Source organism: Anser cygnoides, chromosome 1 (genome assembly GCF_040182565.1).
Source record: "Anser cygnoides isolate HZ-2024a breed goose chromosome 1, Taihu_goose_T2T_genome, whole genome shotgun sequence".
Taxonomy (NCBI): domain Eukaryota; kingdom Metazoa; phylum Chordata; class Aves; order Anseriformes; family Anatidae; genus Anser; species Anser cygnoides.
In genome coordinates this window covers 181,543,236-181,569,526 of record NC_089873.1, presented here as the reverse complement: position 1 = coordinate 181,569,526, position 26,291 = coordinate 181,543,236, and the positions used below count along the sequence as shown (strand labels likewise).

The window sequence follows — 26,291 nt, the reverse complement described above, 5'->3', positions numbered from 1 at the left end:
GACCGCTTTCCACATGCCACTTAGGAAAATGTTGTAGGAGTCAGCGTTGAAACTCTGGCTGTAGCTTGACACCCATCTTAGGGGCCAGAATGAAAGGAGGTCAGTGTGATGTAACTTTTTAATGAACCGTCTCAATCACATGGGTTTTCCCTGTGCTGTTTCACCTTATTCCCTATGTCCCCTCCCCCCGGCCGCCATTTTGGGCGTCCCCGGGGCCGGGCGGCGGGGCGGGCCCCGGCAGCCTCCGCCCCCCGTCTCCGCCGCCGGCGGCCGGAGCAGTTTGGGCGCCGCGGGCCGCCGTCGGTGCGCCGGGGCCGCGGGTCCGGGCGGGAGCAGCGGGAGCCGGAGCCGGAGCCGCCTGGGTCCGTGCCGGCCGTGCCGCGGCGCCATGAGCGAGAAGGGCGAGCTGGACCTGAGCGGGGCCAAGCACAACACCGGCATGTGGCTCGTCAAGGTGAGCGGGGGCTGCGGGAGGGCCCCGTGTTTGACGGCGGGGAGTTTGTAATAGCAGCCAGGGGAGGTTGGCTGCCTTCGTAGTTTTTTGTACCAATGTTACTGTGGTAAAGCCAAAGCGTGTGAAGGAGAAGAGGGGTTGGGGAGGGAGAAAGAGCTAGCTTGTAGCTTGAAGGTTAGAGAGACGAGCGGCAATCCAGGTGCTCACCTGTCCCATAAGCTCAGGGTTTTTGGTGCTTACCTACTTTTCCTCACTCCAGGGCAGCTCCTTTCCAAGCTAGGAGAAAAGTTGCAAACACCAGGCTGTGCCCTGCAGTGTGTGGATGTCCTGTTTCTTAGCTTGGTGTGACCCGTTCTTGTAGAAAAGCTGTTGTTCTGTGCTACCTTCTCCAGAGCTGTCAAAGCAAACATTCCCTATTAAGAGCAGCTCGGGTGGCAATTTGTGGCTTTTCAATATTATTTGAATCGTTCTAGTGTAAATATATATATGTGAACAGGTTTTTTTCCCCTTTATAAGGGATGTTGTTTATCAGTGTTATGTGGAAGTCTAGTACTTGTAAATTTTCCAGAAGTATTCGTGCATCAAGGTAAAGAGCAAAGATTATCTTAAAACGTGTAAGTGAGCCGTCAGGAGAATGCCAGAACGCCCATCTTCTTGCTTGCCTTAGCAAGGACTCAATGTCCAACACCAAGCAGTTATTCTTTGCCATCTATGAAATCCCAGCTGTACTAAAGGAAAGCTTAATTCATGGTAAGCTAGAGCTTTTCTTGAACCCCCCTCTGGCCTGGGTTTGGGACCTCACCACTGCCCTTGCCATGGCCTGAGCTCATGTTTGTGCTTGTGGCTGGCTTTTGATTTCCCCTTCTCAGATCCTGATCATAACGTCACTACAGCGGGGCCGCACTGGTTAGGTTATCCTTCAGTTCGGAGATGATAATGACAGTAATTCAGTTCACATCGCGTTATGTTTGACTGCCCAAAAGCTCAGAGAGTGGAGATCATCCTAAATCAAGTCTCTGCCTGAAGTATTGTGAGGATTCTGTCACCTGGATATTTCTGCAGGTGATAATTGTTTGGGTTTTCACAAGCTTTGAGGGATATGATGGCAGATTATTAAAAGAGCTCTTTCCAGTACAGCAGACACAGTTTGTAGTCTGCTTTGAGCTGTGCTCCTCATTGGAAATAAATTCTCACCTTGCTGTGTTCCTGGAGATACCTTAATTATCACGCTGCTTGCCGAGTTGCTGTCCAAAACCAAATCCGTGACATTAAAAGGCATCACAAAACCTTTCTTCTCTCTTCCCTCCTCCAATGGAAAACAAACTTGAGAGCAGTTTGCTGATGCTGTGCCTTAAAGGGCAGTGAAAGCGTAGTGCGAGACAAGAATGAGCAAACACGGCTTTTGTGCTGGAGGAAGAGCAGCGTGTGTTTGGCCTCAGCTCCCTAAAGGAGGGCCCCCGGTACCATTCCGAGGGATCTGTATCACCTGCAAAGGGCTGGCAGGTGGCAAGTGGCACCTCGGAGAAACCCACAACCTTCTTGAGAAGCACCTCGTAAACCTGCTTGTGACAATTAATTTTTATTTCCACTGCCATTCTGTTTATTTCTAAGATACTGAAAATGTTTAACCCCCAGATGCTAAAGGGCATATGAGGAAGGAATGAGACAAAGGCTGCTCTGAAAGTTTAATTTTGATTTGTGTCTGCGATGTGTGTCATTCTCCAGCCTCCTACAGTGAGAGTTGTCATAATCTATCATGAAGAATGATCGTCTGACACTTCTAAGATACACATCATCTTGTATCGCCAAATAACGATTAAGCAATTTATCATCATGACAGATCTCTTGAGGTAGGGATGTCAAAACTGGTCTGTTCCTGTATTTTACAAACAACAGAAAAGCCTTTTTTTTTTCCCTGAACAGATCTAGCATCAGCTTTGCTGCATAGAACTTAGTTTATGATACTGTTGTTTTCTCTTCTTGTTAATTTATTTTTTTATTTTTCTAACCTTTGACTAGGATGAGTAATTTTGTATTTTGTTTTAATCTTATTTCACTATTTTGTATTTCAGTACACCTTTAGAGGCAGCTTATTCCCTGCTGACTCTTGGCTTCGTATCGATTTCCCCTTGAAACATGGGGCTGTATTTTTTTAATGTTTAATTGCATCTCGTTTGAGTCAGGTGATAATGGAGTGAATTGAACTTGAGACCAATAAGAAAGGAAATGAGATGTGGTTCCTCAATTAAAACCCAGCATGGAGTGTCTTTCATCCTTAACTACTTTACAACACAATTTATTATGAGAGCTTTATATCTTTGTGTTTTTCTGTTTCTTTGTACACAGAGAGGGAATTGCTTTATTAGCTTGGCTTCTCAAGGTAGTTATTCCCCTTCTCCACCAGCTCCTTCTTTAGAAAATAAAGATAGCAGAAATGCAGTCTCCCCAGTCTCTAAAAGCGCTATTGCAGTGGTAGTTAGCTAGTGAAAATTGGGCTTTGTAAATCCTTTGGAGAAAACTTACAGGAGAAATTGGTGTTACCTACTCGCCTTGGTCATGTTTACAAATGCCTGGTTATCTCTTCCCATCCTCGGCCTTTCAGAGCCTTTTGGTGCAACAGGTAACATCTGAATTTGCTACGCCTCTTTTTGCACCTTGTGGTCCGTATGTGGCTGTGTCTCTTGCTACCTGCAGGCTTGCCTTCTCTGCTTGTTTCACAGCTGCTGACTCCTGCAGGCAGATGGAGCCGACTGGCTTGGCTAGCTCGGACCGGTGTCATCAGAGCACGCCAGGGTAGCAAAAGGCATGCACAGGAGTCGTTTCACACCTGCTATTTTCTGACTTCCTTAGCCCAAAGCCCTCAACAGCAGCAAGGTGTGCCGTCCATCAGCAGCATTGAGCTTGAACTAAAACTTCTTTGCTGCCACCTCGTGTTCCCAAGTAATGCTCTGTGCATCCGGAGCGTACAGCCTTGTTAGCATCCTGCTCCCATTGCTCTGCCACCCACGCTCAGGCTGCATCTTTTCGCTTTTGTAGATGTCAGCTCCTTAGCTTTGCTTCCAAGGCACTGCAGCATCACCCGGTTCTGCCTCTTGTCTGGTTCTGCCTCTTGTCTGGTTCTGCCTCTCTCCAGGTCTGCGCTGCTTTCAGCTCAGAGGCACCCATGAGCTTTCTGTATAACCCCTGGCAACCCCAGAGATTCTTCTTCACATCGAGTCCTGTTCAAAGTCAGTTCTTCCAAAAGCTCTCCAAATAATGTCATTGTTCAGAAAGCGGTATCAACAGCGATTGAAGAAGCAAATGACAAAAGCAAGTGATTAGACTGTAATTAGACTATAGATGCCACTCTAATTCTTAATCTTCCTAGCATCCTTACAGAACATGAGCTCAGAGGAAATTCTCCGTGCAGTGTGAAATTGGGATCCTTATGGTGGGGATGCATCCAAATGTTGCTAGTGATAACGAAGCTGGGAGCACCAAAGCTGTATGTCTGTGTGTTTCTGATCTGTCTGCACTCTCAGGGGCTCCATGGCTGTGTGCAGGGCAATGGGCAGTAGCAACACTCGGTGTTGCCACTGTGTTTACCAGTGGTTTTGCTTCCAATTAGAAATAAGAGATGCTTTTGGGAGCCTGGAGCCTGAGTATCCATGTTCAAGTGCTAGACCAGGTCTGATACGGAACTGTAATCGAGGCTTATGTTATCTGACAGGCAGGGGCGTTAGGCTGATCTGCTCTTCTAGACAAAATCATTCCAGTCCTGTGAGGCTCAAGTGTTTTGTCAGGGTCTTATCAGCGTGACTGAGGGAAACGTTTTGTTTTTGGAAGGTAACAAGTAGCAGCGAGGAAGAAGACGACATTATAGGCCCAATGCCTGCCAAAGGACCAGTGGAGTCTGATGTGACTAAAGAATTTGAACGCAGAGCTCAGAGAATGAAGGAAAAACTTACTTCAGCAGACAGCGTAAGTTGTGGTTTATTGCTTGTAATGTTTTGTTGCCATAGTGTTTTGTGTTTCTCTTTGCCTGCCTGTGTCTGCATGAGCCCTGTCACCGTTGTGCTCATGACGCTAAGTGTTAAGGCAAAAAGAAGTTCCTGATTTCTGCTGGAAGCTGAAAGATTCAGACAGTAGGTTTTGCTTATCTGCTTGTGGTTCTTACACTCACTTTCTTGCCAAGCAAGTTCCCAGGGAATCATGGATGACAGAACTTCCACCTGAATTGAAAAGCTTTGAATTTGGCCCAGGAACATTCAAGAGAACAGCTGATGACAAATCAGGCATTGGATCTATTTGGACAGATACTGTAGCAGACAGAGAGAAAAGCCAAGGTGAGCATTTATTCATTCGTACATTTATTTGTATATATGTAAAATACATGATCGCTTTATATGTACAAATATATTCATGTGTATTTATATTCATATAAATATGTATACATATATGTCTATACACGTACTGCCCTCAAGTATATATGCAGACAGTTATTATATATGTTCCTGGTACTCTGTGAAAACAAAGCTAAGCTGTTCAAAGAAAAAAGTTCTTTTCATTTTTTTCTCTAACGAGTGACCAGAACTTAGTAATGGAGACTTAAAGATGAAGGAGAGGAAATAACTGTTTTAAGTAACACTGGTATTTATTTACTCCCTCACCCTTCTGCAGCAGTCAGTTATCATCAAATTTCCAATGCATGTGTCCAATTTCTTCTTCATCAAGCTGAGCAAAAACTATCTTGTGGCCTCAGCACTTCAGATTTAAGTAAAATAAATATAGATTTATCTTTATTTCAGACATTCTGATAACCATAGTGTGTAATTTGCTTCTACTCATCAGGAAAGAGAAGAGGCAAAAAAGTCAGCCATTTAACAGTGTGATTGAGAGAACTGTTTTATTTTTGGAAGGTAACAGATAATAGTGAGGAAGAAGACCACCTTATCGAAAGGTGGTGAAGAAAGTGTATTAACTGGAAGAGACAAGAGACTTGCTGAGCAGGTGACTTCCTACAATGTAAGTGTAATAGCAGCATGCTTCGTCTTAGTGCATTTCCTTCCAGTCTTCACTCTCTTCTTGTTCTCCTTGCTAGCACTGCTGCTTTCCATGGTGATGCCACTGTGGTCTTCCCTTTTCGGCCCCAAACCTACTGTTTAAGTCATTAGGACGTTTGCCATTGACTTCAAGAAGAGTGGGATTGCATTTTTAAGCTGCTGCTGGAAACTGATATACTGATAAACTGAGACACTACACACCAAACCACAGTCTGTGTCTGTATATTATTTAAATGACCCTTGCATCAGGACTTGTTTGCTGGAAGTAGATAACTTTGACTCAAATATTATCCCAAGTATCCTGAAGAAAAAAGAAAGTAAAGGTTGAGCTGTTAGGACGACACATACAGAAATCTAAAAGGAGCTTCATGGGCTAAGCAGATCAATGCTGTCATCAACTACCTCACTATAACAGCATTATTACATGAAGTTTTTCTCAATCTCTGCAGAAGCATGTAACTTTCACAGACGGATGTTGATTAGTAAAAACTTTAATTCCATGTCAAATTCCCTCTCACTTCTCTGGCTGCCAACCCTGTATATGGAGCATTGCCTGCCTTACAGCTGCTCTAACCTGTTCTTCCCAGGTTTTTATGGCCTGAAGCCTTATGGAAGGAAGTCAGGTTTCTTGAGAGTATAATTAGTTTGAGAATTGCAACCTTGGCTTATATTAAAGGCTTGGAGTTTATCTGCCACTTTTAATAATTTATTTGTAGTTCAGTAAATCACATCCCTTGACTCTGAGGCTTACAAATCCAGAGCTGTTAGCATACTGTTTAAATTTCTTCTGTATTTACTGCCTCTACTGTTGTTATGAAGATGGTAGAATAACTTATGTAAAGCTATGCATTTTGTACTGTACAAGTTTTTTTGCTCTCCTCTTTCCTTTTCTTTCTCCATTGACTGTAGTCAAGGACACTTTCCTAAAACAAAAGCTTTAATTCTTGTAAGAGTTTGTCAGAGTTACTTAGCTAGTTCTGATGCCATATACATTCTCTAGTGCAATTCTGTCAGTGTTGATGCAGTTACACTGTGTGTTAGTACTGTCCATTTTCTGTTTTCCATGAGAATCCTTTCTTCTGTCATATATGAATTCTTACTGTGTGTGAGGAACTAAGGGTTTGCACAGAGGTCAAAGGGAAGATGAACTGTCTAAATAAAGATCTTGTGTTCATGAGAAAACAGAGCTGCTCATTTTACACTCTTTCTGATGAGAGAATGGGTTTAACTGGCCTTTGGGCTGCTTTGTAGTGATTGATTGGAGAGTCTGAGGACTTGACTACATAGCGATACATAAACACACTTTGAGCAAAGTAGGGGCCACGTAGTTTTGGGAGAGCACCGTAAAGGTTTAGGCTGGAAATGAGGAGAGGTTTCTTCTCAGAAAGAGCAGTCAGGCACCGGGACGGGTTGCCCAGGGAGGTGGTGGAGTCACCGTCCCTGGGGGTGTTCGAGGAAAGGCTGGACGTGGTGCTCAGGGACATGGGTTAGTGGGTGACACTGGTGGTAGGGGATGGTTGGACCAGATGATCTTGGAGGTCTTTTCCAACCATAATGGTTCTATGATTCTATGCTCTTTATCAAACACAACTGAAGTCCCCAGCTTTGCAAAACACGTGTTAGCTGAAGCCTGTGACTTATGTCCTGAGGGCTTGTAGCAGGTGACTCAAACACCAAGAAGTTAAGAGTGTGAGGGTGAGAACAGAAAGCTATCTAGCTTGTTCCTGCCCCTATCAGTGACCAAGACCAGATGGTTACGGAAAGTGTACAAGAAAGTGGGCATGAATTTTGGATGTTTGTCTTGAAATATGGCCTCTGTTTCTACTAATTATGGCAGAACATCTTGTATATCTCTTCTGTGTTGTTTTATAACTTACCTTCGCTGGATGTGGAGATTGAAGCACGTTGTGGGTATTTTGAACATCAGTCACAGTGAGTTATGGGTGTTGTACTAGGCATAGCCAGGACTGATTACCCATGCTTTCTGCACTCTGCATGCTAAATTGACCATTCTGTTTTCCTGTTCCTAAGCTTTCTTCTTTTTTGGGGATTCTTAGACTTGCTAATTCCTAGCCAGTCTTTCCAGTTGGAAAGGTTGCAGTGTTAACATTTTGTAATACGTTATTCCCTCCTCTTTCTTCCCATTTTTACAGGAGTCCAAGAGATCAGAATCTCTCCTGGACATGCATCAGAAAAAAATGAAGAACAAAGCATCTGAAGAAAAGACCAAACCTCAGGAGAGAAGGCCGTTTGACCGAGAGCAGGATCTCAAAGTCAATCGATTTGATGAAGCGCAAAAAAAGGCCCTTATTAGAAAATCCCGGGATCTGAATAGTAAATTTGAGCACAGTAAAGGCAATATGTTTTTATAAGATAAAAGCGTGAAGCTTTTTGGAAGTGAGTTAAAATTTGAATGCTTAATTTTTTAAGTATTTTTCTGTAAATATTTGTATGCATGTGAAATACCCGGTGGGTGAGCGTAATTAGGAGACATGCAGCCAGCACAGCTCAGCTGGGGTTGTGTGGGCAGCTGCAGCGTGGGCAGGCTGAGCACCACACAGCTAGCTCAGGCATCCTGGTTTGCAAAGAATGATCTCCATGCCCACTTGTGGAAAGCCGACTGCCTTGAGAAATTAGTTCATGATCAGGTGTTGCTGTAAGCTTAGCTCATATCACAAGCACATGGAGTAGTTTTCACTTGTTCGGACAAATCATTAGCAGGAACATTTGCACAAATGAGGGCTGCTTGTATTAAGATTTTATTGCTGTTAGGCTCTTTTTCATTCTCGTTCCCTTGTCCAAATGCAGGACCTGTCACCAGGCACTGCAGATGGCCAAATCACCATCCAGCTGCGTTCCTGTTGTTTGCTTGCTCCTGCTGCAGCCCCAGGTGGTCTCTGGCCCTCTGCGAGGACGTGCTGAGTGGAGGCTGTGGGCTCTTGCTCCAGAGGAGAGCTGCCAGGGGAGCCCCGACAGCAACTTTTTGGTTAGCACGGTGCTCATCACATTGCAGTCGCTGCCCCTCGCTCCATGGGATGCACGGCTCTGATCAGCAAAGCCTTGATGTGAGTCAGGAACGTGTTTTCTCTCATCTTAATCTTTTCTATTCTTGCTGCTGTTGCGAAGCAGCCTCTCGAAGACTTGATGAAATCTGCGTTGCGAGTTAGGGGAAAATTGGAATTGTGGAGAGTTCAAATGAAGCTTTTCATTACCTTGTGTAAATTGAGCGAGCTTCTGAATTGTGTTAATAACAAACTAATCTCTTCTCGCCAATGCCAAGCTGTTGCCTAGAACAGTCATTAAAATAAACAGCGACTCAGTAAATTACAAGCTCTGTAAGCTTTTGTGTGAAGAGATGAGCTGTCCTCTACAATTTGGCCAAGCAGAAATGTTAGGGGTGATTTTTTGAAGACTCTCTTTAGAAAAAAAACAGAATTTATTTCATGGAAGGCTCTCGCTGTAATTAGTATGTAATGTTTCTGGTAAGCAGCCCCCCACACCTGTTTAATGGGCTTTGTTGCTCCTCTGCCCTGCCAGCCTGCCCAGCGGCTGCTTGGCTTGAGGCACACCAAGGCACACCAGTTTGTAGCAAGATGCCAGGAAGCTTTTCCCGGATGTGAAAAGCCTGTTAGCCAAGATGTTAAAGCATTTGCCTTTGTTTTGTGCCGGTGCAGACTTTTATTTACATATTACCACAAAAAAAAAATCTGTTTGAGAGTAAGGTTCGCTCCTTCTGAGGTGTCAAATAGGTGTGGAAGGCAATTCGTGGTGAAGGCAGTGAAGAGAAGGCTGGCAGGTGGTGAGTAAATGCTGCAGTGGGTGTCTAAGGGGAATTTGAAAGAATATTATATGCTAATTAAAACAAACAAAAGAAAAAAACAACTTCTGAGTCTGCCTTGTTACCATGGAAAATTAAAGGCAGAAAAGACATTTTAAGAAAACTCACTGTATTTTTTTTTTCATCTATCTTCAGGGCGTATTCCGTACTGAGCTACCTTAATGCTTGATCCAGGAAAATTGTGATAGATTAGCAATACTCTTGCCTGAGAAAAATTTCTGCTTTCCTAATTTGAACACCTGTTTCTGGAGAGTTAATGTGTGTTAAATAAACCCAAGGCCTCATTTGGAACAACAGTCTAAGGCATTTCTTCCTCTCGCCTTTCTCCAGCTTTGTCGGGGTAGCACGGTGTACCTGCACAGCTAGAAAAATGTGTGAATTTCAGCTAACATATGGAAAGCAGCTGGAAAAAGGACGTTATGTGGTCTCTCTCAGCCAGCAGCTTTAGGTTTTTCTCAGCTGCTTGTTAACAAAGACAGCGTCTCATTAGCTGAAGTCAGCAAGGAAGGAAAGCACCGGCCCCAGTTGACTCGTTCCTGAATGACACGTCGTCCCCATGCTTCTGACTCTGTCTGCGGAATGGGAGGTGGGGACTGAGCAAAAATTCAGGCAAATGTGGCATTTCTGTCGTCTTTAATCCCGACGTAAAGACTGCTGTATTGCCCATGCAGAGCTGGTCTTCCACTGGAGCAGCACTTCTGCATCCCCCTGAAGCACCAGCACTAGAGCAGGCGAGAGCCCTTCCTCCATCAGCCCATCCTCCTTCCTTGTGGGTCTGTTTGTTTGTCTTCTTACACTGGTCTTCAAACCAGTAACAAATCCCATTGCTCTTGAAATTATACCGATTTTGAATCAGTGTGGCAAATTGAGCCTTTTTAAAAAAAAAAAAAGTCTTTGAGTGGGAACTTAAGGTCTCTAGGAGACAGCAGCTCAGACTGTTTATCAGTTTGGCAGGAGCAGCTGCAGCTGTGACTTCTTTCAAACAAGCAATCCAAACATAAATATGCAAAAGCAATTCTCATAATCAGACTTTTTTTTAAGAAAAAAAAAGATTCTTGCCCAGTTTTCCAGCTGTTTAATGTTGCCCTTGCTTCACTTCCCAGGAGTTTAACCACTGTTTCTTGCATGTGTCCACATGACCAGGAGCTTGATGACTTCCTGGCCTTGGGGCAAGTTACATATTCTCTTTGTCCTCCCTTGACTTCCTTTATGATGTACGGAACATTACGAAAGCCCTGTGGGTAGATGGCCACCTTCCTTAGCCCAGGCAGCAGCCCCTTTCTCAGCAGGATGATCTCTGTGTCAGCTGTGCCCCTCTCTCAATGAAAAATTTGCAAAATTCACATTAGGAGATGCTGAAGACACAGATGTGTAATACCATAAGCTCTGCCATGAAATATTACTGGGAAGAGAAGATGCTGCTCTTTCCTGTCCACGTTGATTAAAGGTCTATCAGAAGATTGCACTGTTAAAGCCACAGTGGCTGTGCACGTGTTCAGGCCACCAGATTTCAATCCCATTAGATGTGTATCTGCATGGCTTTCATTCCCACCACTGCTGACATAGTTTAATTAATGTTTTCCAGAGGTCACTCCCTGGAAGAGGCAAATGGCTAAAAAGAGCTGGGAATACCAAAAGAGGTTGCCGCAGATCCTGGAAACCTGTGATTATATGCATGGATCTCAGTTTTCATTGTAGAAAGTGCTGTGTTCCCTGTCCCCAGGGTGGCTGGGCACATCCAAACTGCAGCAGAGTGGTAGCCTTGGAAGCACTGCATTTATTTGCTAGTGGGGCTTACGCTTGGAAATTGAAGGGTTCTTCCTTTTTCCATAGTACTTGGAAGAAATATATATACACACATATATTCATATATATATTTATATAAATGCTTCTGTAACCTACTCATTCTCTATCGGCAACAAAATGTGTGAGAGGGCGTAATGCATCTCCCCCACTGGCTCTGGCTGGAGCTAATAAGGCTGGGGCAGCGCATAAAGCCCGTGGCTGAGATTCTCCCCGCTCCCGGCCTCGACCTGAAACGCCAGCCTCTGGGACCACACGCAGCCTGATGCTGCTCCAGACCTGCAGCTATTTGCAATTCTAAACACAGCTGCCCAGCACTTTCTGCCTGAATATAATATAAAGTATAAGGTATGCACCACATAACGTATATATATATAATACCTGCACTGCAGGCTGCTGGATGTACAAGTCCCCAAGGCTCCCAGCCCTGCTGCAGGAGCTCATCCCTCTTCCCTGCTCGCCCACTGGCCCAGCATGACATTGACTGTACCCACACAAACCCTCTCCCACCATTGAAGGCAGCGAGAAACAGGTTTGAACGAGAACAAGACCGCAGTGATCAAACGCAGGCAGGACTCAGAGAAGTTTACAGACCTCCCTCTTTTATCCCCGTTTCTCTCTTTTTTTTCCCCAAACTCTTTCCCAACGCACCTCAGTCCCTTGCTTTTGCCACCTTTAATCCATCCGCCATCATCAGGTACTGTCGTGAACACTCCTTGAAAACACCCCGTAATAAGGCTTATGCAATCCCAAACATATTTTTCCCTCCGCATCCCATAAGGAGTCCCATGCCCATCATCACATCCTGAATATCTTTGGAGATAGTTTTGAGTCTACTCTTGATAACTTCTGGTCTCTTCTCAAAACAAACAACAACAGAAAAAGAAAAAAAAAATCCAAAACCAAACTCCAAATGTGCCCCAAACCCATCCCCATCGTGGCTTTTTTAAAATCAGGATATACATATTCTTGGGACCACCATGAGATGCTGGATGTGTTCACAGCTGCAAGGCTGGATGCGATCCACCCGAGTCTGAGAAAAGAGTTGTGTCTATGAGGGCACTGTCCTCACCAACGTAAAGTCGTGGCAAGGGAGGGGATTTGGCCTTGATGCTTGGGACAAGCCACCTGTGTGCCCATCTCCAAGGAAGATTGACCCCAGCTCTGCTCTAGGTGTCTCTGTGACCCAGCGCAGTGGAGCAGAGCTGAAGATGTGGGGGCGACAGGTCTGGAGCTCCCCCCGGGCACCCCGTGGGCACACTCAGAATATTTCCATGTTAGCTGTTGTTCCTTCAGGCATACAAAAAGCATTGCCCTTCTCGGTTAGCTAGGTGCTTGCCAGCAATTCAGAAGACAGACTGCCCTACCTGAGATGTCACACTGAGCCTGCTTTCAAGCCACGTGAGCAATGCCTTGCATAACGAGCCAGGGTTATGCTCGGCTTGGTGCTGGTGTAGTCTCAGACAGGGTATGGCCTTTACTGTTGTGCACCACACTTCAAGGAATATCTGAACTCACGCAGGAGAGGATTCAGAGAGCAATAGGCATGACCAGAGGTCTAGAAAACAGGAGCTAAGAGACCAGATTGAATGACCTGAGGTTGCTGAGCACGCTGGCGACAAAGCAAAGGGATCCTTCTGAGTAAAAGGATAAAGTGAAACTGCAGAGTTGAAGGTAATAAAATGCTTTCCACGTCCACAGTGAACAGCAAAGAAATAATGAGCTCCAAGTGCAACAGGGGAAGCTTAGTCTAGACATTCAGAAAAGCTCCCAGTGCTGGGGAACGAGTCATACACTAGGGCACAAAGGGCCGTACAGAGGGGATCTAAGTCCAGCAGCCCTTCTCAGAGCAGAACCAGCTGCACAAAAGCCAGGAACGGTCAGTGCCCGAGACTCCGTCCCCTCTTGGGGCAACCTGATCCAGTAATTTCTCACCTCAGAAAAGGTGACTTTTTAGAGTCGCCTATTGACAACTTCTCTCCTGGTGGCTTTTCAAACACCTTGTCATCCACCTGTGGTGGTTTCATCCCTGTGAGGAGTGGCTGATTCACCAGAGGGCTGTGCTGCCATCCCGAGGGACCTCGACAGGCTGGAGAAAGGGGCTGACAGGAACCTCCTGAAGGCCAACGCGGAGAAGTGCAGAGCCCTGCGCCTGGGGAGGAGCAGGGCTGGGGGCAGGCGACCTCCTGGCTCTGGGAATGACCCCCGAGTAGGTGAAAACCCACCCAAATTCCCCTCCCATCGCAAACGACCTGGAAGAACTTCAGAGCCATGACACCACCATTTCAAAACTTACGTTTAATAAACGTAACAAAAGGGAGGCATACAGTGTGCATACACATTGAACAGTATTAGTTATGGGTATTTCTTTTACGGGCATGCTGAAGCACCCTGCTTATCACCAGACACCATGTCCCAAGGGTGAAGCCCAGGCCCCACACATTGCCACCTTCTGCGGCCACCAGAGCCAGTGCAGGCCGGGCCTGTTCTGTGCTCTGAGGGGCCCAGAAAAGATGCTTCAGGGCCTGCCAAAGGGATTTGGGCCTTTCCTTTAACTTGGGGTGCTGGGACTTTGGGGGGCTCCCCTTCTCCCACGGAAGACAACCCCATCAGTGTTGAATGCCCCAAAGGCCTGCAAAAAATCCCAAGCTGAAAAGGCCAGTCCCCCACAAAACGCCCAACCTCAAAAAGGCTGGTCCTCCTCTAAGAAGGATCCTAAGCCACCCCAACTCCCCCAAAAAAGGGGACCAAAATGACCCAACCCCCCAAATTCTGGCCCCCTAAAAAGACCCCCAAATAAGCCCAATGCCTCAAAAAGTCAGTCCTCCTAAAAAGATCTTGAAATTGACAGCCCCCAAATGGCTGGCTCACCCCCCAAAAAAAGAAAAAAAAATCAATGCCAATATGACAACCCCCAAAAAAATCCCAGCCCTCCACACCCCAAAAATGCTGGTCCCTTATAAACTGTCCTAAAAAAAACCTTCAACCTCAAAAAGCCCCCTAGAAACAATGTCAAAATTTAAGTCTTGAAAAAAATCCCTCCAAACCCCCAACCCCAAAAACACTGCCCCGCTCAAAAGACCTCTAAGAAAAACAAAACACTGTGCACCTGGGGCTCAACAGCAGAGGTCGCAGCAGGGATCTTCACCTTCAGGAGCACTTCAAGAGCTGAAAAAGAGCCCCATCCCATTTGGCTTGGTCTAGAAAAGGCTGCACTGTAATCCACTTCATCATGTGAGCATGCCAACGGTACGGGAGCAATTCTTCAAATTACACTAGCCCACCGGGTATTTCACATGCAAAATGGGCCACACTTCCAAACAAGGTGCTAGGGCCTCATGAATAAAGTTGTGTGTTTTAAATAAGTAACACAACTCGGTTTCGCAGCCACACCTGTAAGAGCTAAAGAACTCTAAGCATGGAGGTACATTTTTAAAATATCAAATTTATTTCCTTTTCGATACCAAAGAGCCGTTCTGCTCTGCAAAGCAGCTGACAAAATAAGCTTTAGTTTGGTTCAATTTTCACATAGTATCTGCTTAAAAGAGATGAATTTTCTGATGATAGGCCCTGCAAATAGAAATTCAAGTTTCTCTTCATCTATACCAGCATTTTATAATGAAATCTGCAAGTCTTGAGGCTTTGTTGCTTCTCCTGCTACTACTATGTCTTCCTGCTAAAATACAGAAATGATTTGGTGTGTGTACAGCTTAATTCTTTCTTACACTAAAAAAAAAATCTAGCAAGTTCACATTATTTCTCTTTCTTCCAAAGTTTTTTTTTTCTTTTAAAAACCAGCACTTTCCTTTATCAGCTTAGCTTTACTACAGTTGGTCCTCCATAGCAGAGTATTTACAGACAAGTAATACTAGTTAAACATCAGGATATTTATTCTGCATACAAATATTTACAGAAAAATACTTAAAAAATTAAGCATTCAAATTTTAACTCACTTCCAAAAAGCTTCATGCTTTTATCTTATAAAAACATATTGCCTTTACTGTGCTCAAATTTACTATTCAGATCCCGGGATTTTCTTATAAGGGCCTTTTTTTGTGCTTCATCAAATCGATTGACTTTGAGATCCTGCTCTCGGTCAAACGGCCTTCTCTCCTGAGGTTTGGTCTTTTCTTCAGATGCTTTGTTCTTCATTTTTTTCTGATGCATGTCCAGGAGAGATTCTGATCTCTTGGACTCCTGTAAAAATGGAAAGAGGAGGGAATAACGTATTACAAAATGTTAACATTGCAACCTTTCCAAGTAGAAAGACTGACCAGGAATTATCAAGCCAAGGATTATCCAAAAAAGAAGAAAGCTTAGGAACAGGAAAACAGAACGGTCAATTTAGCATGCAGAGTGCAGAAAGCACGTGTCATCAGTCCTGGCTATGCCTAGTACAACACCCATAACTCACTGTGACTGATGTTCAGAATACCCACAGCGTGCTTCAATCTCCGCATCCAGTGAAGGTAAGTTACAAAATTAATGCAAAATGAGTAAGTAAGATGCTCTGTCAAGATTAGTAGAAACAGAAGCAATATTTCCCAAGATCTCAAAATCACAGAATGGTTTGGGTTGGAAGGGACCTCAAAGATCACCCAGTTCCAGTCCCCCTGCCATGGGCAGGGACACCTCCCACCAGATCAGGTTGCCCAAAGCCCCATTCAGTCTGGCCTTGAACACCTCCAGGGATGGGGCATCCACAGATTCTCTGGCAGCCTGTGCCAGTGCCTCACCACCCTCACAGGGAAGAATTTCCTCCTAACATCTGATCTAGATCGCCCCTTATTTAGTTTAAAGCCATTCCCCCTCGTCCTATCCCTACACTCCCTGACCAAGAGTCCCTCCCCAGCTTTCCTGTAGGCCCCCTTTAGGTACTGGAAGGCTGCTGTAAGGTCTCCCTGGAGCCTTCCCCTCTCCGGGCTGACCATCTTCATGGCCCTCCTCTGAACTTGTTCTAATAGGTCCATGTCCTTCTCGTGCTGGTGGCCCCAATTCAGGTGAGGTCTCACAAGAGCAGAGCTGGCTCATACTGAGTTTCTCATCAAGCAACACCCCCAGGTCCTTCTCCTCAGGGCTGCTCTCAATCCATTCTCTGCCCAACCCCTATTTATCCTTTGCACTGCCCCGGCTAAGATGCAGGACCTTGCACTTGGCCTTGTTGAACACACGAGGTACAAAGCTTCCTCTCAAGCCTGCCCAGCTCCCTCTGGATGGCATCCCTTCCCTCCGGTGTGTTGACCGTACCACACAGCTTGGTGTCACTGGTAAGTGTGCTGAGGGTGCACTCGATCCCACTGTCCGTGTCACCAATATGTTAAATGGCGCCTGTCCCAGTACTGACCCCCGAGGAACACCATTCGTCACTGATCTCCACCTGGACATTGAGCCATTGACTGCAACTCCTTGAGCGTGACCATCCAGCCGATTCCTTACCCACCAAGTGGTCCATCCATCAAATCCACGTCTCTCCAATTTTTTGAGACATGAGTATTGTGAGGAATAGCGTCAAATCCTTTGCACAAGTCCAGGTAGACGCTGTCAGTTGCTCTTCCCCTATCCACCAATGCTGTAACCCCGTAGTAGAAGGCCACCAGATTTATCAGACACAATCTGCCCTTAGTGAAGCCATGTTGGCTGTCACCAATCACCTCAATATTTTCCATGTGCCTTAGTAGAGTATCCAGGAGGATCTGCTCCATGATTTCGCCATGCACAGAGGTGAGACTGACTAGCCTGCAGTTCCCTGGGTCCCTCCTTGTTACCCTTTTTAAAAATGGGGGTTATGTTTCCCCTCATCCAGTCAGTGGGAACTTTACTGGACTGCCATGGCTTCTGAAATATGATGGACGGTGGCTTAGCAACTACATCCGCCAGTTCTCTCAGGACACGTGGATGTATCTTATAACATTCCATGGAGTTATGGAACGTGACCTAAGGACCTTCAGGTTCCCCAGATGGTCTCGAACCTGCTCTTCTGCTACAGTGGGCAATTTTTCCAGTCCCTGCCTTTGCCTTCTGGGGCATGGGCTATGTGGCTGGCATTTGTGTGTTTTATTCTGCGATGATATAGAACAAAACCCATAGCTTTATGTAAAAGTTATTCCCCTACCTTCATAATGATAGTAGAGACAGAAAATACAGAAGAAATTTAAACAGTATGCTAATAGCTCTGGATTTGTAAGCCCGTAAGTCATGTAACTTAATGGTAAACGTCCTAATGACTTAAACAGTAGGTTTGGGGCCGAAAAGGGAAGACCATAGTGGCATCACCATGGAAAGCAGCAGTGCTGGCAAGAACAAGAAGAGAGTGAAGACTGGAAGGAAATGCACTACGAGGAAGCATGCTGCTGTTACACTTACATTGTAGGAAGTCACCTGCTCAGCAAGTCTCTTGTCTCTTCCAGATAATACAACTTCGTTATCCTTACTGGACGACTTTTTTGTCTCTTCTCTTTCCTGATGAGTGCAAGTGAATGACTACAGTTATCACTACAGTTATCAGAACTTCCAAAGTAAAAAATAAAATAAATAAAATTTATATTTATTTTGTATTAAATCTGAAGGGCAGAAACCACCAGGTATTTTTTGCTGGATAACTGGAAATTTGATGACCTGATACAGAGTAATCAACTACTGCAGAAGGGAGAGGGAGCAAATGAATAACGGTATTACTTCAATTGGTTATTTCCTTTCCATCATTTTAAAGTCTCAATTAAGGAGTTTTAGCAAGTCATTAGAGGAAAAGCAAGAAAATATTTTTTTCTTTGAACAGCTCAGCTTTGTTTTCACAGAGTGCCAACAACACATATAATAACTGTCTGCATATATACTTGAGGGCAGTATATATGTGTATATATACAAAATGGTATATACAAAAATAAATTCATATATGTGAATATAAATACACACATCAATATATTTATATATAAAGTGATCATATATTTTATATATATATATAAATACATGTACAAATGAATAAATGCTCACCTTGGCTTTTCTCTCTCTGTCAGCTGGAGTATCAGTCCAAACAGATCTATCACCCGATTTGTCATCAGCTCTTCTCTTGAATGTTCTTGGGCCAAATCCAAAGTTTTTCAGTTCCGGTGGAAGTTCTGTCATCCATGATTCCCTGGTAAGCTGCTTGGGTTCATCCTTTACAAAAGAAAGTAATGGGGGAAAAAAAAAGAGTGAAAAAAACCACAAGCAGATAAGCAAAACCTACTGTCTGAATCTTTCAGCTTCCAGCAGAAATCAGGAACTTCTTTTTGCCTTAACACTTAGCGTCATGAGCACAACAGTGACAGGGCTCACGCAGACACAGGCAGGCAAAGAGAAACACAAAACACTATGGCAACAAAACATTACAAGCAATAAACCACAACTTACGCTGTCTGCTGAAGTAAGTTTTTCCTTCATTCTCTGAGCTCTGCGTTCAAATTCTTTAGTCACATCAGACTCCACTGGTCCTTTGGCAGGCATTGGGCCTATAATGTCGTCTTCTTCCTCGCTGCTACTTGTTACCTTCCAAAAAACAAAACGTTTCCCTCAGTCACGCTGATAAGACCCTGATGAAACACTTGAGCTTCACAGGACTGGAATGATTTTGTCTAGAGGAGCAGATCAGCCTAACGCCCCTGCCTGTCACATAACACAAGCCTAGACTACAGTTCCGTATCAGACCTGGTCTAGCACTTGAACATGGATACTCAGGCTCCAGGCTCCCAAAAGCATCTCTTATTTCTAATTGGAAGCAAAACCACTGGTAAACACAGTGGCAACACCGAGTATTGCTACTGCCCATTGCCCTGCACACAGCCGTGGAGCCCCTGAGAGTGCAGACAGATCAGAAACACACAGACATACAGCTTTGGTGCTCCCAGCTTCATTATCACTAGCAACATTTGGATGCATCCCCACCATAAGGATCCCAATTTAACATTGCATGGAGAATTGTCCCGAGCTCATATTGTCCCCTGCCCCCATCAAGAAAAGAGTAAAGCCTTGAATTGTAGGTCAGTATTTTCATTCTAGCAGGTTGCGTTCCTTTTTATTGTTTTCAAAAATCTGAACTTTGCTAAGATGTTCACTTGTGAAAGACATGACACGACACACCAAAGTAAAGAAAGGAAAAGCATCTGGAAGAACCACTCTGACTACCATTTAGGATGCCTGCATCTCTTGCATTCCGTGCATCATCCATCTAACAGCAAAATCACAACCACCAGACCAGCCTGCTTCTTTTTTAGGCTTACTTAAGCTGCTGCATTCGATGCAGGCAAAAATAAGTCAGACACCTGCTGGTCTAAAATTAAACTGTCATGCAGAAAAGCATGCCTAGTAGACTTCTTCGGGTTCCTACCTGTTTAATCATCACTAATACCTTATACTAAAACAAAAGACTTCCGTCTTCACAAACCTCATTGCAGAATTTGGAGGAAGCTGATGGTCCAGGGGAACATCTGTTATTCCCGGTGTCCTCTGAAGTCTTCCTAAAGCCAGGTGGTAATGCAGGACCTATAATGGGCCTGAAGTGGGAAGAAAAAAGATATATAAATATATTTCAATTTGGGAAAAAAAAAGCAAAGGAAGCAACATAGCCAACAGGGACGGTACATTAAATGACAACATTTTCCTGCAGGAAAAATTTAGAATAAGTAAATTTATAAATAAAAACCAAACTTTTAAGAGAAGCATAATTCTCCTTCCTTCCCAAGGCAAGTGTGCCTCCTGTGAGCTCACCACAGAAGTAACTGAACTCGTAAGAACAGTCTCTCTCCATTTCCCGTGAGGACCTCTGCAGGTAGCCGGAATGCAAGAAAACTGGGAAAGTTGTGGCACATCGTCAAGGAAATGCCCTTCTTTTCTTCCCCAGCTTCCTTCACCAGATTCAACAGCAAGGAAAGGTGTGAGGCCAAACACACGCTGCTCTTTCTCCAGCACAAAAGCCGCGTTTGCTCATTCTTGTCTCGCACTACACTTTCACTGCCCTTTAAGGCACAGCATCAGCAAACTGCTCTCAAGTTTGTTTTCCATTGGAGGAGGGAAGAGAGAAGAAAGGTTTTGTGATGCCTTTTAACGTCACTGATTTGGTTTTGGACAGCAACTCGGCAAGCAGTGTGATAATTAAGCTATCTCCAGGAACACAGCAAGGTGAGAATTTATTTCCAATGGTGAGCAGAGCTCAAAGCAGACTACAAACTGTGCCTGCTGTACTGGAAAGAGCTCTTTTAATAATCTGCCATCATATTCCTCAAAGCTTATGAAAACCCAAACAATTATCACCTGCAGAAATATCCAGGTGACAGAATCCCCACAATACTTCAGGCAAAGACTTGATTTAGGATGATCTCCACTCTCTGAGCTTTTGGGCAGTCAAACGTAACATGACGTGAGCTGAATTACTGTCATTATGGTCTCTGAACTGAAGGATAACCTAACCAGTGCGGCCCTGCCGTAGCGATGTTATGACCAGGATCTGAGGGGGAGAAACCAAAAGCAGCAAGCCCTGCCAGTGAGCCAGCCACAAGCGCGAATGTGAGCTCGGGCCACGGCAAGGGCAGCGGTGAGGTTCCAAACCCAGGCGAGAGGGGGTTCAAGTTGAAGCGCCACTGCCCCCAGCCGCTGGGAAGAAGAAAGAGCTTCAATTTTCCTCTAATCCCTTCTCTTTCCTTGTTAAGACCACGTTTTAGGTTCCCAATATTAAGAGACTGAAGTTAACCCCATACAGGTACAGCCAGAATCATCCTTTAATTTTAGTCAGCAAGCACCTTTAACTTGCAGGCTAAGGGAGCTAAACCAGGCTATACCGAAAGATTTCTACCCAAACGTGTAAGAACACCAAAGTTGTGGGAAACTCTGCAACCTGTGAAAAAGAGGAGGTCTCAGGGACTCTGCCCTGCCTGTCACAGCGCAGGGGCTCTTCCCAGGAACAGCAAAACGGTTCCCATGCTCACCCCTCCCACGCTCGCCACTTCTGTGCTTCCTTCTCCACACGAGTGACCCTGCTGCTCAGGTCTTTGCTCAGCAGCGCGCAGCTGGCACATCCTGAGGGATCCCTGGGCATCCAGAGAGCCTCGGGACAGGTGAGGTGGCTCTTGTGCAACATCTGAGATCTGTTTTCCTGCTGTTGGTAACTTTGGTACTCATCTGTGTGCATTTGGAAGAAAAGCTCTAACTGACCATGAATTAAGCTTTCCTTTGATACAGCTGGGATTTCACAGATGGCACAGAATAATTGCTTGGTGTTGGACACCGATTCCTTGCTAAGGCAAGCAAGAAGATGGGCGTTTCTGCGTTCTCCTGATGGCTCACTTCCACATTTTAAGATAAGCTTTGCTCTTTACCTTGATGCACGAATACTTCTGGAAAATTTACAAGTACTAGACTTCCGCATACCATCGATAAACAACATCCCTTCTAAAGGGGAAGAAAACCAGTTCACAAATATGTATTTTACACTGGAATGATTCAAATAATTTTGAAAAGCCACAAATTGCCACTCGAGCTGCTCTTAATCGGGAACGTTTGCTTCAACACGTCTGGAAAGGATAGCACGGAACAACAGCTCTTCTACAAGAACAAGTATGTCACACCGAGCTAAGCAGCAGGACATCCACATACTGCAACGCACAGCCTGGTGTTTGCCTCCATCACTCAGGCTCCAAGTTAAAAGCACTTCTTTGTGGTGCCCTATTAGGGACCATGTTATTTTTTAGTGACTGCCTGCATTTTATAACATTCAAAGAACACACTGTGCATATGAAATGTCAGGAAGAGAGCTGGTTCCTCCTGGAGCTGTGAAAGCACCAAATGAGCCCGCTGAGCAGGACACCCCACAATTACAAGCGGTTTCCTCAGTTTCAGCGAGGCACAGTCAAAAAATGTATGGAAAGGATACTTCCAAATAACCTCAGCCAAACACATTCAGGTTTTCTGAACTGCTGCTGAGCTCGGCAGAAAGGTATCCAAAGTAACCCAAATCCCACCGTGAGAATTCCCCGCAGACAGCACACGCTGTACACAGCCTGACAGCACCCTGAGCCACCTCCCTGGAACTGAGCACTCGTACCCGACGGGCACGGATGGACTGATTTCATCTGCCAGCTCCTGAGGGACAGCTCTGAGGAAGGTTAACAGGGAGCGAGGGCCTCCGCTGTGCCTCCTGTCAGCGAGCGCCTCCTCGGCAGCGCTGCTGTCACATCGCTCATCACTTCAAGTTACAGAAGGAAGTGCAGTGAGCGATGTACAACCAGGGGCTGTGAGACACAGCGTGAATAGAAAACCCATAAACAGGTGTCTTTCCTAAGCGTGTCCTAACTACCTGCCATTAAACAGGGAGCATTCCTGCAGCCCCACACTGCTTTACTCCGCACAGAGGTGAACTTTGGGGGGTTGGACCAGGTGATCTCTTGAGGTCCCTTCCAACCCCTACAATTCTGTGATCCTGTGAACTGCTCTGCTCCCTCCCAGCCCAAGAGAGAAGTGCAGACGTAGGTGTCCTTGTACCAGCGATTTGTTTTCCCTGCACTGATCCAAGACCTATGACAGAAAACAGAAGAAATCTGACCCTCAAAATACACATCTGACAGTTCACGTTTTCTTTTTCTCTCCGGCCTCCCAAACGGTACTGTCAGGGCCGCGCATTCTGTTTCAAGGGAATGCTGTTCTTGTTCTCACAATGTGGAGGAAGAAATTCTATCCGATCACCTAAATCTGCAGTGTACAACTGAAACATTCTGTAGCAGTGCCATAAAATATTTTATCTAAAATAATCGTGTTCCTGAATATAATTCCGTTTTAATTACCTCTCTGGAGAATCATCCTCTTTTTTAAATCCGGGAGGAAGAGCAGGCCCAAAAAAGCCATCATCATCATCGTTCTCCTCCATTCTTTTTGGCTTTCTGCAAACACAAAGATTTCACTTACTAATTACCTTGACACGCATAGCAATTATCTACACTTTAAGACGGGGAAAAAAAAGAAAACCAACAAAATGATTTCAGTCTTATGTACGAAATATCTCGCTGCTACCAAGGAAACAGTACAAAAGGATCCAAAATAATTTGAAGCAATTAAAAATTTGAGACCATAAGCTTCACTCCAAAAATGCTCTGACATTTAAGAAAAAAAAAAACAGCAAACATGAGGAGCGCTTTTGCAGTAGAAGGAAGTAAAGTATCATGGTAAAATACCATTTTCTAGTCACAAAGTAATTTTAAATTCAGCACACTTCTTTGTACATTTTTATACGCCGTCTGCATTTTGGCTGGTAGTTTTCCCAGTTCCGTTCTACTGAACTGAAAAGCTGCTGAGTAAGACAGCAAGAGGAAAGTGAGCAATATTTACTCTAACACTCTCAGACGGAATGATGTTCTTCAAGACCCTTACACAAGGTCTAAAACAAACACACAAGTTTTTAGCACAGCAATCATGAGTCATTGACCCCCCCGAAATGAGAGCATGTGCAGACTCTTGTTATTTACTGAACAATTTTGATTCAAGTTGGCTTAACTGAATGTGTAAATTCCTGCCTCTAAATAGTTCTTATGATTTTATGAGTAAGCGTGCTAGAAACAAGGCTAAGCTCAAGTACGACATACTTACATGCGTTGTAAGTGGAGCCTGTCCTCAGCACAATCAAAACATTAAGGAATTTATTACTTTAATTGCAGAACGAAATTCATACACGAAAATACACGGACCAGATTGCCCTAAATATCCTAATTCCACCCTACCAAGTCACAGAGGTCGGCTGAGCATTCTTGACCCCAAAGAACACGGAGAACATACCACCACGTTTTATGTAGGTACAGGGTTTACCTTTTTGTTTATATAACACAGTTTCTCCCATTTTATACAGACACATTTCAGTCGCTATTTCTGCAACATTTTACAGTGTAATAACACAAATAACCTAAGAACTGACTCACTTGGGCATTGAAGCTCCTTCTGGCTCCTCTTCGGAGTCTCCATGTGCGTCTCTGGGTAGCGGAAGAGATTCTGAGTCGTCATCACTGTCAGGACTTTCTGAGCTACTGCTGCTTCTGTAGTCCGGAGGCAGTGCTGGTCCTGCAACTGAACACCCAGAGGTATGCACAACAGTTATTAAACATTTCACATGAGTATTATCTGTCTTGGTACTCCCAAAACACACATCTACCCAGAATTAAGTTTATTCAGTCCTTGCTCTGTTTAGGATTTAGAGAAGATACCTAAACAAACGTATAAAATTGTATTACTTCATTCTGCATCATGCAATGAACAACCCTCCCACGTCACGTCAGTATCTTGCTAAGGCACTGCTGTGAGGTGTCTTCTGTACGTTGGTTATCTTCTGGAACAGGAGCAGAAGGGCCTGTTGTACTTAATGGGATTTACAATACATATGGTATAAACTGGTGTATTTCAAAGAATTGATTATATTAATAAAGCATTTGAAGCCGACTAGTGAAGAGGCCCATAACTTTTATATACACAGCACGGGAGACCACACATTACCGGAATTTAATTGCCCTCCTGCTCTAGGAATGCTCTAACAATTAGGGTTATTCTCACTCCAGCCTTAGTCATGCTAAGCCAAGGAGTGAGAAAACAGCAGGCACAGAGTTAAGGACTCTGCTGAACAAGGGCTGATTTAACATCGTGCAGCGCAGACACCATCCCTCCTTCTGATATTTTGAGCGTCAAGCCTGAGACTGACGGGACAAAAAGATGCCTGGTGGGGAAAAGGCGTTGTTAGCTTTATGAACAGGGTTAGATGAAAAGATGAGGTGCGATAAAACCACATAAATGAAGGGTAACAGGAAATTACCCCTTCAGCTGAGGTTTTTTTTTTTTTGATGGCACAAAATGATACCTGATGCAGGCTGAGGTTCCGTTGTCAGCTGACGAAGGCTCGGCGAAAACCGAGACCTTCGAGCGAGCTTTACAAAGCTTTTATCTGTCTTTAGCAAGAGACACAGAACAAGGGCAGTTTACTAGTTTACGAAGCACCCAGACAGATCTGCCACTTACTTTCTTCTCTGATTTAATGGGACGGACCTTAACCAGGACATACGAACCTATTTCAGTACCAAGAAGGAAAAGAATATGCCAAATAATAAAACACCCCACCCTATAAAAGTAAAGCAAGTTCAAGATAAGAGGGAACAAACAAGAATAATAAATAAATGGATATAAAGACTCAAAAAGTCCCTGATTATGGTCTGAGAACTTAAGGTGGAAGCTGGTCCCACTGATGTGCTGACCAGCATCAATGCTTCCTAGCTCGGTTCCTTCACACTATTCTCTCTGTTATGCCAAGGAGCACGCCTGTGTGGGCTGTGCAACAAACCCGAGCAGGGAATTTAACAGGCGTAACAGTAACGCTGCTGAAAGCAGCGCTCCCCTGGAAGAGCTGCTTGTCTGTGGAATTACAGCCGAAGGGGTTCAACTATGAAGAAAGTAAGGACAGAGACGGCTTCTGGGAGGAAACTGGCATTTAAAGCCTGGGGAGCGGGGAAGGAAGAGTCAGCTGGATGTGGTGAAAGGAATAAAGGAGAAAGGCTTGGGAGAATGGAGAAATGCAACCACAGTGTGGGTCAGACCAAGCTGAGTGTCTCACAGCTGCCAGAAGCAGCCGTCCTCACATTGTCGGCCTCACCACAGACATGGCCAACCCCCTCCTCCTGCCTCCCTGCTCTCCTCCCATTACCCGCAGCCATCCCCCAGCACCTCCCTGCTGCCGGTGCCAGCAGTGCCAGGTTCAGGCCAGCTTCACAGAGCCGCCACGAGGCGGGGGGCTGGAAGGGGCCTCCGGAGCTCACCGGGTCCAACCCCCCTGCCACAGCAGGTTCCTTAGAGCAGGCTGCCCAGGGAGGCGTCCAGACGTGCCTTGAATATCTCCAGAGAAGGAGACTCCACCCCCCCCCCCCCCCCCCGGCTCACCGCGGCCGCAGTCCTCCTCCGGGTCCGGCGCGGCGGCGCGCAGCTCGCGGGGCATGGCGGCCGCCGGGGGCGGGGCCGGCGCATGCGCGCCAAGCACGCCCCGCCCCCTCAGCGCGAGGCCACGCCCACTCAGGGCAGCGCGTGCCCTCTCGGACTGGCCACGCCCACTCCGGGTGTGACCACGCCCCCCGTCGCCCCGCCCCTCCCTCCTCCCCTTTAAAAGCGG

At 45.3% G+C, this 26,291-nt stretch overlaps 2 protein-coding genes across 2 annotated transcripts; one reads left to right on the top strand and one right to left on the bottom strand.

Moving 5' to 3' along the window:
* The first annotated feature begins 242 nt into the window (after window positions 1-242).
* Window positions 243-7,690, top strand: LOC106035024 (GPALPP motifs-containing protein 1-like). Its single transcript, XM_013179554.3, has 5 exons — window positions 243-454; window positions 4,280-4,414; window positions 4,629-4,779; window positions 5,353-5,458; window positions 7,650-7,690. Exons 1-4 carry the CDS (start codon window positions 389-391, stop codon window positions 5,361-5,363), a joined length of 363 nt encoding a protein of 120 aa, XP_013035008.3. The 5' UTR covers window positions 243-388; the 3' UTR covers window positions 5,364-5,458; window positions 7,650-7,690.
* Window positions 7,691-14,562: 6,872 nt separating this feature from the next.
* GPALPP1 (GPALPP motifs containing 1) lies at window positions 14,563-26,208 on the bottom strand. The gene is made up of 8 exons (XM_048046933.2): window positions 26,066-26,208; window positions 24,070-24,214; window positions 22,945-23,040; window positions 19,557-19,665; window positions 18,527-18,661; window positions 18,128-18,292; window positions 17,501-17,596; window positions 14,563-15,334 (listed from the first exon to the last, which is right to left on the bottom strand). The coding sequence occupies exons 1-8, from the start codon at window positions 26,118-26,120 to the stop codon at window positions 15,116-15,118; spliced, it is 1,020 nt and encodes a 339-aa protein (XP_047902890.2). The 5' UTR covers window positions 26,121-26,208; the 3' UTR covers window positions 14,563-15,115.
* Window positions 26,209-26,291: the final 83 nt, after the last annotated feature.